This window comes from Gopherus flavomarginatus, chromosome 8 (genome assembly GCF_025201925.1).
Source record: "Gopherus flavomarginatus isolate rGopFla2 chromosome 8, rGopFla2.mat.asm, whole genome shotgun sequence".
Classification (NCBI taxonomy): Eukaryota; Metazoa; Chordata; order Testudines; family Testudinidae; genus Gopherus; species Gopherus flavomarginatus.
The window spans coordinates 70,405,467-70,417,683 of record NC_066624.1 but is presented as its reverse complement, the minus strand read 5'-3'; the positions used below and the strand labels follow the sequence as shown (position 1 = coordinate 70,417,683).

The window sequence follows — 12,217 nt, the reverse complement described above, 5'->3', positions numbered from 1 at the left end:
AAACCACAGGGACTGTCAGATGTTATTCCATGTATCACTTCGCAATTTTTTTTAAAAGTTCCAGTGACTCTGAAGACCAGAAAGCCTTCCTCTTTCCCCCACCCATTTTTTTTTGTCTGTTCAGGGGTAGAGATTTGTGCCCCCCTGAACTCTGAGTTAAATTAAAGTGGAACTCAGCAGGAGTCAGACTTTGCCTGGTTTTAAGTGGAGCTATCTAGATGGTTATATGGCCCTGTTCTTGTATCTGAGTGCCATTCACTTTGCATGGGATCCAGCAAAACTCATACATAAACAATACTAAATATTTTGGTTTTTTTTCAGAGTTCCTTCCAGCTGAGGCTCTTAGAGTGCTTGGCACAGATTTTACGTTTCAAGTCGATTATGGTAATTCTGGAAGCTGAGGCAGAAAGCGCTGAAGTGGCGAACTGAGGGCTACCCAGGAAGTCAGTGGCAGCGCCAGGACACGTGGGTTCCCTTTCCCTACTCAAAGTCCCATGGCTTACACAGGATCAGGCTGCCTTGCCAAAGCGCTCCTTAATCCTGTGGTATCTGAAACTCTACCCAGTGTACAGAGGGCTTTACAAGCCTGGCCTGAGTGCGTTTCCTTTCTCCTAGTGTTGGGTTTGGTGCTGTCCCTTTCGCACAGATTCTACCCAGGCAGGAAAGCCCCAGGAGTGGGATCCTAGCCGCACTGAAGCCCAGCAGATCTCCCTTGGATTTTAGGGGGGCAGGAGTTCCTCTCTAGTGCTTCCTCTCCCCATGGCCCGCGTTTGGGTACCCTGGCTTTCGGACAGACCTGAGCCAACTGCAGGGCAGGGCGTGTCGCTCAGCCTTGAGTCGCCCAGCGGCCCACTGTGCACGCTCAGTGGGGGCTCCCCGCGGTGGCTAACACAGCGAGCGGGCTAGGCTGCGCTAGCGGCGAGCTTGCCTACTAGCTGCAGACAGTGCGGCTTTAAAGGAGACTCCCTCCAGATTTTTTTTAGTCTAATTATAGCACAAGCCAATGAGCAGATCGGCTCCTGCTCCCCTCCCAGACCCTGCCTAGTGAGCGGGGCTAGGCGGCAACAGCAAGAGCGCCCGGCGCCCTCCCTGAAGGCAGCCCGGCAGGAACCGAGCTCAGCTGGCCGCAGGATCGGACGTGCGAGGCTGCTCAGCTGGTGCCGGCGTTGGGAGGCTGCAGCGCTCGGTGCCCGAGCAGACTAAGACCCCCCCCCCCCGTCTCCTGCAGCTCGCAGCTTCGCCCAGGGGCCAGTCCCGCTCCTGCTCCTGGGCACTGATTAGCGGGGGGCGTGCTGCGGTCCCTGGCTTGGCTCTGCCCCCGGGGGGGAATGTGGAAATGGCCGGTGACAGGAGCCCTGGGGTCTTGAGCCGGCAGCGTTTCGGGTTCTTGCTGCTAGCTGCGGCGGCGGCAACTGGGCTGTGCGGCGGGGTCTCTGCAGTCAAGTCTCCCAGCTGCCACGAAGTGAGGACGGCGTTTCAGATCCGGCAGATCGGTCCCCTCAAGCTGGTTCCCGATGTGCCCACTGCCGGTCAGTACTGTCCCCTTAACCCTTTCCCCCTCCCCAGCCACCCCGCATTTGCACCAGGCTCCTTTGGGAGCAGGGACTCTCAAGTTTTCCCGCCTGGATACACTTTAAAACCTAAAGGAAACGTCTTTGGAAATCTGGACAGAGGCTAACCAGCATCCAGATCAACATCAAGACAAGGGGGAGACCTAAAGACCTCAAGCCAGAGAGAAGGAGGGTGGGAGGATGCAATGGAGTTTAAATAGATGCAGACAACAGCAGATGAACTTTCCTGTAAATAGTTCAGAGACATGAACGCATTCGGGGGTAGTGTCCCCTTTAAGAACTGGTTGAACTTTCCTCTTACTAGCCCTTGCACAGGTTAGGGGCAAAGTTGGGCAGATGATGCCAGTCCCATGCATTTTTCTCAGTGGAGGAAAGGGCAGAGATCACAGGCCAAATAGGGGAGACAGTGCCAACTAAAACTTAAATATACATACTTTTTTGCTACAAAGTTTCCTGAAAGTTCAGGAGTCATTTTCACTGTGAAGAGATCTTTACCCAAATCCTTTAGAAAGTTCCCTTGAGAAGAGTGTCTGACTGTTGTGGTCCATGTGGCTTTTAAATAAAAAAACAAAAACATCAACTTTTTTGGATGTCTGAGAAAGATTGAAGACCGGGAACAAAACAGAAATGTTTTCAAAATTGCCTCATAGCTAATAATACTAGATCCTCTTTATCCTTGACAAGTCTTAGTGTTCTGATATTTCCAGTTCCATTTTACACTCCTGTGTTTACTTCCAATAAGTTGTTATTGCAACAAATCTCAGAACTCAGTAAATCGCTGTGGCTCTCTGGATCTGAAAAGACTTCCAAAGTCTCTTGGGTCCCTGCCACAGAAGAGGACATACATTGCTCTATGCTGTATGGCTAGGAGCAGTTTAGGTTTATAGGGCCCATTTATTTCCTGACCTAACTTCATTGGAAAATTTGACCCATAGAGTTTTGTGGCTACGCTAATGCAAAGTGGAACATTTTATAGCACCAGATTTTAACTAGATCGCAAGTAGGACAAAATTGGATACATTTGGCACATATTAAAATCAAAAGAAACTTTTTTATATAATTAGAAGTCGCAGCTGTGCTTTTGGTAGTACTTTTTTTTTAAAGGTGTGCTAATATAGTTCATTGATTGTCTCCATATATCTGATTTCATTGAAATGTGTGAAAACAAGATCTGAGAATTTACTGTTCCTTACCATGTTTTTTAACTTAAAAAAAATGTTATAATGTCTGGGAAAACTTAAGACTGCAACATTTTCCATAATCCATTACCTAGAAAATGGATTAATACTTGAGTCAATAGGGAGCTCTTTTAAGGATAAATTATAGTTTGATTTTTTGTCTTTGCTTTCTCTAAGCAGATGTACTGTAATTTTCTAATTCAGAGGAAAGATGAATTAGGGAAAAGGTTAGGACTGTTCTGTTTAGAGAGGTGAATAAGAGGCAACATGGAAATATAGAATAATAAACTGAACCTAGCTTTTACATAGCTAATATTGTATCTAATATTTGTAACATGTAAATTAATGAATGGTGTGGAAAATATTGGTCAGGTGTTGCTATTTAGCTTTGCACACAATTCAAGAGCAAACCTATTAAAAGATGCTTTTTTTTACACAGTCCATAATTAACCTGTGGAACTCATCATCACCAGATATTGCAGAGGCAAAGAGTTTTGTAGTGTTCAATGATTAAACACTTAGATGAATTATCGTCTATCTATCTAGACACTTATCATATCCATGTCTATAGTATGCCTGTGTCTTAAGAATATAATACAAAGAGGTAGGATCAAAAGGCATAAGGACTATCAACCCTTATATTTCAGGTCGTCGGTCAACTATTAACTGCCTATGGTTAAGAAGTGTCTAAGGCTATAGACATGCAACTGTGTAAATGGCCATTGAAGTGGAAAGACTCCCATAATCTTAACTAGGGTTTGGATCAGGCCTCTGGGGCTGGCACTCTCCTAGTGAGAAGGCTAGACTAAATGGACTTTTCTGTTATTGCAACTCCTGTGTTGTATCCCACTGTGGAATCAGTGCAGATAATCATTTCCTTCTCCTTTGTAAAGCACTTTGAGATCTGTGGATAAAAGTTCTTGTGACACAAAGAGATTCATAGGAGCAGCGTTTTGAAAACCTGAGCTATTTTAGTAGTCTCTTGTGCTATAAAATAGTAGATACCAGGAGCAGGAAGGTGTTACAAAAGAGTCTGAGGGATACATATAAAAGCTGATAAAATGTGTGCTGAGACTTGTTTGGACACGACCTGTTTTCTTGCTTTCTAAAATATGCCAGGTTAGCTTTGCAAAAGAAGCATTTCTTATACCTCTGTTTCCCTAGTGCTAGATTGTGACTTTCCAGTCTGCCCCGTATAAAGGGTGGCTCACATCTGCTCCACCCCAGTAGTAGACCAATGAATGAATTGTGATCCGAAACACTCTAATTCTTCCCTTACTCCCTGCATGCTCTAGGGAGGAGAATATGTTACTTCACCCCATTCTGTGGAGCATCTTCTTCCCCCTGTGTGATACGAAGCTACTCTTTGGCTGGTGGGCACAGTGTCAGGGCTCCCCACCCAATTGTCTGCAATGGGAAGTATCAGCCAAGTAGCACCTGTTCTTCATGCTGTTGCCAGACATCTTACAACCTGGGAGGAGCCAGAATGGTAAGGGGTGGGATGTCTTGCATCTCAGCCATGCATGGGACTATCTAACCCCTAAGTATTTCAGAAAGTTTACAGGTTGGTGGATGACTGTCTCTGTGGGTAGAAATCAAAAAGCTGTTTCTGAAAGAAACTCTCCAAACTTAATGGAAAGCTTGCCTGTGAGTGTTCCATTCCCCCACGAAACTCCTATTATCATAGGCAAAACGGGAGAAAGGACATATGTTCAGAAGGAAGAGATGGCCTGTTGCTGTGCCTGTGCATGGCGAAGTTAGATTTCTCAGTGTAATGTCAAGTAGCAATCTGTTGTGATTTTTCAGAGGAGAGGTAGTCTCCTTAGTGTGCTAGTTGCACATAGAATGTTGCTATTGACTAGCAAACTGTCTCAAAAATAAGCGACATACAGAAGAGAATAGCTACAGATGTTTAAAAGTTAATGTGCTTTTAAACTTTGGCTGACATGGAGGTTTCTCTTTAATTAAGTAGGGGAGGGAAGAAGTGCACAAAGGGCAATATTGATATTCTCTGTGCATTAAGTGTTCCCAACTCCCCCAGAAGTCTAACTCTGAACCGCTTAGCAATACCTATTGTCAGGCTATAATGCCTTCTATCTTGTGTCTTTTTAATTAAGTATTAAACTATTTTTCAGTACATCAGTTCTTCAACCCCTTTATGGTTGTGGGGTTTTCTTCCCCCTGGCAGGAAACCACAAATTATTTTTACAGTGACCAGCTCTTTCTTCTATTATTTGACATTCATATTGTGGTAGCACTTTCAGGCCTCAGTGAGAATTGCGGGCCTCATTGTATTAGTGCCGTATGAACATACAGGATGACAGTCCCTTTTGCAAAGAGTTTACAATCTAATTAGACTGTACACAGCAGAGGATAACACACACTAGGAGGGAAAGGGGTGAGGTGAGAGGAACAGTAAGCTGGTCATGCAGTCATAGAGGCTTGCTGAGGGCCTGATCCAACATGTATTGAAACCAATGGAAAGAGTCCCCTCTGGCTTCAGTGGCTTTGGATCGTGCCCTGTGTGCACAGCTGGATAGTTCTGAATCATCTGAATTGGTTTTTGTTTGGTTTTGCATTTTAAAATAAATGCTGTCTCCCTTTTGGGCAGCTGTAGTTGGCTGATTTCTTGTAGGCAGCACTAAAGAGGTATGATGTGTTGGACTTTACAGTTCAGTTCAGGGAAGGTTCATCTCAATTATCTCCTCTTAGTAAGAGACAACCGTGTCATTTTTACTGGTACATATTTTTTATGAAGCTTGTAAAGAGATGTAAAATATGGGCCCAGTCCTGCCATATTCGGGTTGTCAAACATTCCCTACCAGTAGAAGGGAGAACCCTATCTGCCCATAGAAGTGTGATGTCAACACTCCTCCTTTTTACCCCTAGATCCCACCACCAAAACAAAACATTTCACTGTACGCACAATTTACTCCCTGTGGGGAAGATAAGAGAAGGAATAAGACCCATGTAACAGATGTTAGTCACATTGCTTAACCTACGATTGGAAGGTGCTCAGATACTACAGTGCTGAGGGCAGTGCAAGAACCTGAACAGACTAGAATAGCACTTAAAAATCTGGGATGCACCTTTGCATATCAGGCTAAGGGAAGGTGTGGGATGCCTAGGGGGAGCTATTTTCCCTCTACAGGTGGTGCCTGTTAAACTAATAATAAAACCAATTTTTTATATCTTAAAGCACTTTCCAGACTATGGGCCATATCCTCATGTAGTATAAATGGGTGTAGCTCCACTGAAGTCACTAACTGTAGTCCCTGTTAATGACTTCAGTGGAACTCTGCAGGCTTACACCAGCTGAGGATCTGGCCTTATACAGTATATGCAGTACACACGCGAGTTGTTTCCTGACTGAAATTCAGTTACATGTAGATTGTTGTGCAGCCTTGCAGGCTCCCTTCCTCTAGTGTGGAGAAGGGAAATTTTTGGCCAGGGACATCTGAGCAAACCAGTACCTTACGAAAAAGTGTCTTGAACTCCTTAAGGGCCATTCACTGCAGAGAGGGCTTCTGTTTTTAAGTTGTCATCTGAAAGACTCACTTGCAATGATCTATAGTAGTCATATTCTAAAGGGAGCTGTTGGGGATTTTCAGGAGCTTCTTATTCAAATTACTCCAAACTGAGGGAAGGTTGGGATGTTTTCCCTGCTACCAGTGGAATCCACTCACTTTGCTCCTAAAATTTGAATGAAGAGCCTATGATTCCAGGGCATCAAGATATTTCAAATCTGATACTTAGACCCCACAAAGTACCCATACCCTCCACATCTGGGGCTGCTAGTAAGTGATGTATTGTGAGACTAGGAATTTATTTTTAAATTCCATTTGCATGCATGCTGTTTTTTACATTCCCATATTTTATAAGCTTTTCTGTGGAGCTAAGAATCATAGTCTCTGAATGTCACCTGAACATTAATATCTTTAGTCTTATGAGGTGATATCCTTCCAGTTTTACAGGTGGGAAAACTGAGGCAAAAGATAAGCAACATGTCTACTTTCACATAATGAGTTGATGGCACAGTCAGAAACAGAAGCGAGATCTCCTAATTTCCAGTTCAGTCCCTTAGCCACAAGAACATCCTTCCTCTCTAAAGGCTCCCTTTTGTCTCCTTTAATCCTGTTGACTAGCATGTTATTATGGAAATAGTCCCATTGATTTCACTGGGGTGATTCCCAGAAAAAAGTACCGCACAGTGTGAGTAATGATGGAAGAAATGGGATCTAAATCTATATACTATTTATGAAAAGTACCTTTGGAGGTAATTTGTTACCTCCCAAATGGCTGTCTTGCTGCATGTTGTGAAGGAATATCTAAATATCTTCCTTGTCATGCTCACTCTTATTTCTCTATTACTTGTAACACACATAGGTTGCACAGCCCATGCTCATGGACTGATATTTGTCCTGATTACAACTTCTTTACCCTTCTGAGCCTGATCTTGCACCTTTAAATTGGTAAATTAGTCTATTACCATGGATATACACTGAGTATCCAATAGCAAGATCAGGCATGAGTTAACAATTTACTTTATGCATTCACATGAAAATTGATTCTCTTTCTGAATAGCTATAAGAAATACATAGATTTCTATCAATAACTGCTTGCTGCTACAGTACACACATTGGGCTGGAACAGCTTCAAGTGAAATCTGTGACAAAGCTTCCATTCAGTTAAGTGGGAGCAGGAGCTGTCTGAAAATATCCATTAAATGTACCTTTTTTTAAATTATAAAATGGGGCATGCACTGCTTTATTTTCCTGTTTGCTCCTTTTATTACTGCTCAACTCTTTATTTCTCTCATCTTAAGGAGAACTGTGTAATTTCCACTGCTAAAGGCACGGTACTGAAACACAGTTTGCTCACAGCAGCATTCTGCCAGTCACTTACAACTCTGGCATGTTCCAGATGCAAAATGTACTCATTTCATTGGCCCTGGAAAGCTTTGCCACATCAGAATGAGTGACTGAAATTATCATTTCTGGATCATAATTTATATTCAAGTTTATTCTTAACTCTGATATTTGATCCTAGTTGGGGTTGGTCCTGCTTTGAGGAGGGGGTTGGACTAGATGACCTCCTGAGGTCTCTTCCAACCCAAAACTTCTATGATCCTGTATGTCCAAATTCATCAATGATGTAGTGCCACTGAAATCAATAGCTTTGTACCAGGGATATATATGAGGAATTGTGGCTGGTGCTGAAGCCTGATTCCATTAATGCTTAGAAATGATGCAGACGTTTTAGGTGAATTTTATAAATCTTTCCTTTCTGTTTACTTACATGATCTCATAGTTTTCTGGAGAAAATCTCTGCAATTGCAGTTGACTAGCCAATGCTCCCAGCTGGTGCTTTGCTGTACAGTATGTCACCTTTTCCTAAAGTATGTAAAATTAATGTATACACTAGATACACAATTGGCTTCTTCCTAGTGGTTTAAGGCACGGATTCTGGCCCATACTCGTACCATAGTTGATAAAGCTCTGAACTGTGTCTCACCAGACCTGGTTTCTATTCTCAGCTCTGCTGCTGTCCTGCTGGGTGACTGTGAGCAAGTTGCTCTGTGCTTCAGTTTTCCCCACTGTAAAATGAGGGTAATGATACTTCTTTGGTGAAGTGCTCTGAGCTCTGCAGAGGAAAGCAGCTATAAAAGATCAAGATAGAGCTAGCTGGCAGGCAGGGTGTCTCCTGAGGTCTCTTCATTCCTCCAGCAAAATCCTTCTTTGTGCCCCATCTCCATAGCAGCCAGAGATTAGACTAGATCCCTGATCAATGGGAGGATGAATCTGAGGTCCTCCCATCCCCCAACTTTTCCACTTAGGTGGGAAAACAGCTCAGGTAAGGCAGCAATTATTCCAGAGGCCTCAGCAGTCAGCTTCAGATTACTGCTACTGCACCTGCTTCCCTGCTGCTTCAGAATGACTGCCCTTCAGCAGCCTAACGGACGTTTTGGAGTATGAGCCTTCGTGGGTGAATACCCGCTTCGTCGGATGCATGTAGTGGAAATTTCCAGGGGCAGGTATATATATGCAAGCAAGAAGCAGGCTAGAGATAACAAGGTTAGTTCAATCAGGGAGGATGAGGCCCTCTTCTAGCAGCTGAGGTGTGAAAACCAAGAGAGGAGAACCTGGTTCTGTAGTTGGCAAGCCATTCACAGTCTTTGTTTAATCCTGAGCTGATGGTATCAAATTTGCAGATGAACTGAAGCTCAGCAGTTTCTCTTTGAAGTCTGGTCCTGACGTTTTTTTGGTGCAGGATGGCCACCTTAAGATCTGCTATACTGTGGCCAGGGAGGTTGAAGTGCTCTCCTACAGGTTTCTGTATATTGCCATTCCTAATATCTGTGTATATCTGCCTGCAGCTCCTAGGATCCGTGATGCTCCTTCCATTACTCTTCTCAGCTAGCATTCCAACCTTCCACTAGAATTGCGAAGCTCACCAGGTTTGTTGTAGAAACAGGCAGGACTCCTGCCAGTGACAATATTTTCCTTTCTCTCTCTCTTCTTCCCCAACCCCTTAATAAATCTCCTAGCTGACCTGGGACCAGCTGCCCACTCTGTAATGTCTCCCCCCTAGCAACCCATGTGCAGTCCATAAGCAGAGAATCTGTTTGTATTTGCTTAGTTCCTCATCAAGATGGAATTGTTGTGCCACAGACAGATAAACATCTCCAGCCTCCTATCCCTGAGCCTCAGAAAAACAGCAATATCCTCAGTGATTTGTATGAACATTTGGTTCAGGTGAACAAAAAGTGACTCTGTTTTAGTGATTCAGATCAGATTCTCCTCTAAACATAATAAAGGAAATAAATCCAATATAAGACTGGATTTCAATCCTCTTTTATACTCAGGTTCAATCTTCCTCAACTTCAGCAGAAGCTGAGGAATTTGACAAGTTCCCAGTGTTACAGGAAGGAAAGAGCAAATGGTCCTATAGTTCAAGTCCATAATCCAAGAGTTATGAAAATTCCTCAAATTCTATAAAATTAAGTAATTTGGCTTTATTTATTTATTGCCTTTTGATGGAGTTGGGATCCCATCAAGGATGTTAATCAATTGGAGAGGATTCAGAGCCGAGCCATGAAAATTATCAAAAGATTAGAAAACATGCCTAAGAGGCTCAATCTATTTAGTTTAACACATAGAAGGTTAAGGAGTGACTTCACTATAGTCTATAAATACCTGCATGGGGAACAGATACTTTAAAATGGGCTCTTCACTCATTCTAGCAGAGAAACATTTAACATGATTCAATGTCTGTAAGCTGAAGCTAGACTAATGTAGTCTAGAAATGGAGTGTGCATTTTTAACAGTGAGTATAATTTAACCACTGGGACATGTTACCAATGGTCATGGTGGATTCTCCATCACTGACAATTTTTAAATTAAGATTGGATGCTTTTCTATAAGACCAGCTCCTAGGAATTTTTCTGGGTAAGTTCTATGGCGGTTTATACAGGAGGCTAGATGATCACAATGATCTGTTCTAGCCTTGGAATCTATAAACTTCCTTAATTCCTTTGAAATTTCCTCTCAAAACCAGTAAGAAAGCAAGTTCCTCATTCTGCAGCAGGTATACTTTGGATTTTAAGAAAGGAGCACTTTCTGAATTTAAGCGTGACTGTTCAGGGGACGATATCTGTAGCATCCATCCATATCCTCATTAATATTTGGAGTTTATCATTTAAAAATAGATCAGCAGCCTGGACATTCAACCTGAGCAAGAGCAACTGAAAGGAAAAAGGGTAAGAAAACCAAGGAAAGCAGCTGAATGGCTAGATAGTATTTCTCTTCATGTTCAGAAAAGGGACTTTGTATCCCTTTATATTCAACACTTCAAGCAGACCTAGAGGCTGTGTCGGATTGCTCAGTTAGTAGGGAAACCCAGAGGTTCTAGTCAGTGCTTGAAAGCTAATCAAGTGGTCTCTCTCTTTTACTAACCAGGGGTTGGAGTTGAGAAGTGCTGTTCTTACCTTTCTACTGAAAGATGTGATAGTCCCTTCTGTGGGACATTTCTAGCCAAAAACCTAAGGGATGGAAGGATGCATTTCGTAATGTCAAAATATGTGAAAGCACTGTAACTTACTGCTTTCACACCAGCAATATGCCTCACAAGAGCCAATTTCTCATGTATAGATAAACTTGCACAGAAGGTCCACATCCATTTTGCAGAAAATATCACTCGTTGTGCCCTTTGTTTCTGAAGCCTCTGTCTTTTCCAGTTTGCAGCTAGATTTTCTGCTTAGGCTCAAGTCATGGAAGGCTGATTCTCAAGCCAAGCAGTTAATGGCTTCACCTATCTACTGTGGAAGAAAGCCTCTGGTTAAGGCAGTTGTTGAAATGGTGGGAAAAGAACAGATTCCCTGCTTACCTCCAGAAAGTCACAAGGGGGAATGTAGAAAGTTCTGTAGAGGGAGGTAGACCTTTTAGGTTTGCAAATTTCTTGAGCCAAATTTCTCTGCTTCTTCAGATGAAGATTGGACATATATAGGCTTCATGTCTTTGATTAGATGGAACTTCTCTGTCAGATCCAGCTTCTTCTCCAGGAACAGTTACAGCAGATAACTTCAAGTCCATCCTGTCCAAGAATGACATGTCCATAGGCACTGGACTCCAGTCCTTTGTTCTAGATACTTAGCAACTACTTAAAACTGGTAGGTACTGGATATTGTCCAGATGTGGGAAGAATTCCTACAGTGTCTTTAATAACAATTTGGTAGGATCAGCTCAACATATGAAGAAATCTGTCTAGCACATACAGGAGATAGAAGCTACAGAACCACTATCTCAGCTGGGAAGATTTGGTGGAGCTTATTTATTTTGATTCTCCTAAGATCTAGTGGTTCCAACAGTGTACTGTATCGCAGACTCAAAACAGGTTTACTAAAAACCAGGGTTGAACAGCATGGTCCTTTAAAATGCTGGTAACTATCTAGAGTTCTTTCTACACTATCGTTCCCATGCCGAAGTTGAACCAGTGGTAACAATGGTAGGAAATGTTAGGGTTTTTGTTGTTGTTGTTGTTGTTGTTTGGTTTTTTTTTTATCTACAGACAGTACAGTAAGATGTTAGCCCTCTTTCTATTTATAGTAATAGGTTCTCTACAAAAGGGCAGAGCTAATAACAAGACATTAACATGATAAATGGAAACAAAGCTCCCATGGTAATAGGCGGTATGTAAATCAATAAAAGCAAAATTAGTAAGACCTTTTATAAGAATTAATCATGTAAGCTGGCATGAAGCTGAGGATCATAGAAATGCAAAGCTGTATGTAAAATGTACCCTATACAACAGAGCAGATTTTTCTCTTATCTGTACAAATGTGTATAAAACCCATAGACAACATTCAGTGTATTGCAAAGACTTTGTAATTAGATCCCCCTTACATGAAAGCATAAAATGACATAAAAAAAGGAATATGCTTAATAATACTTCATTAGGTACTCATCATTT

General features: G+C 42.5%; 1 protein-coding gene across 2 annotated transcripts in view; it reads left to right on the top strand.

The window, feature by feature from the left end:
• Positions 1 to 937: 937 nt before the first annotated feature.
• LOC127056332 (glypican-5-like) overlaps positions 938 to 12,217 on the top strand; it is a 644,723-nt gene continuing 633,443 nt past the window's right edge. For both annotated transcript variants that reach the window (XM_050964047.1, XM_050964045.1), the window contains exon 1: positions 938 to 1,529. In XM_050964047.1, coding sequence (XP_050820004.1) covers positions 1,337 to 1,529 — 193 coding nt within the window. In that variant the 5' untranslated portion in view covers positions 938 to 1,336. The remainder of the gene's footprint in view (positions 1,530 to 12,217) is intronic.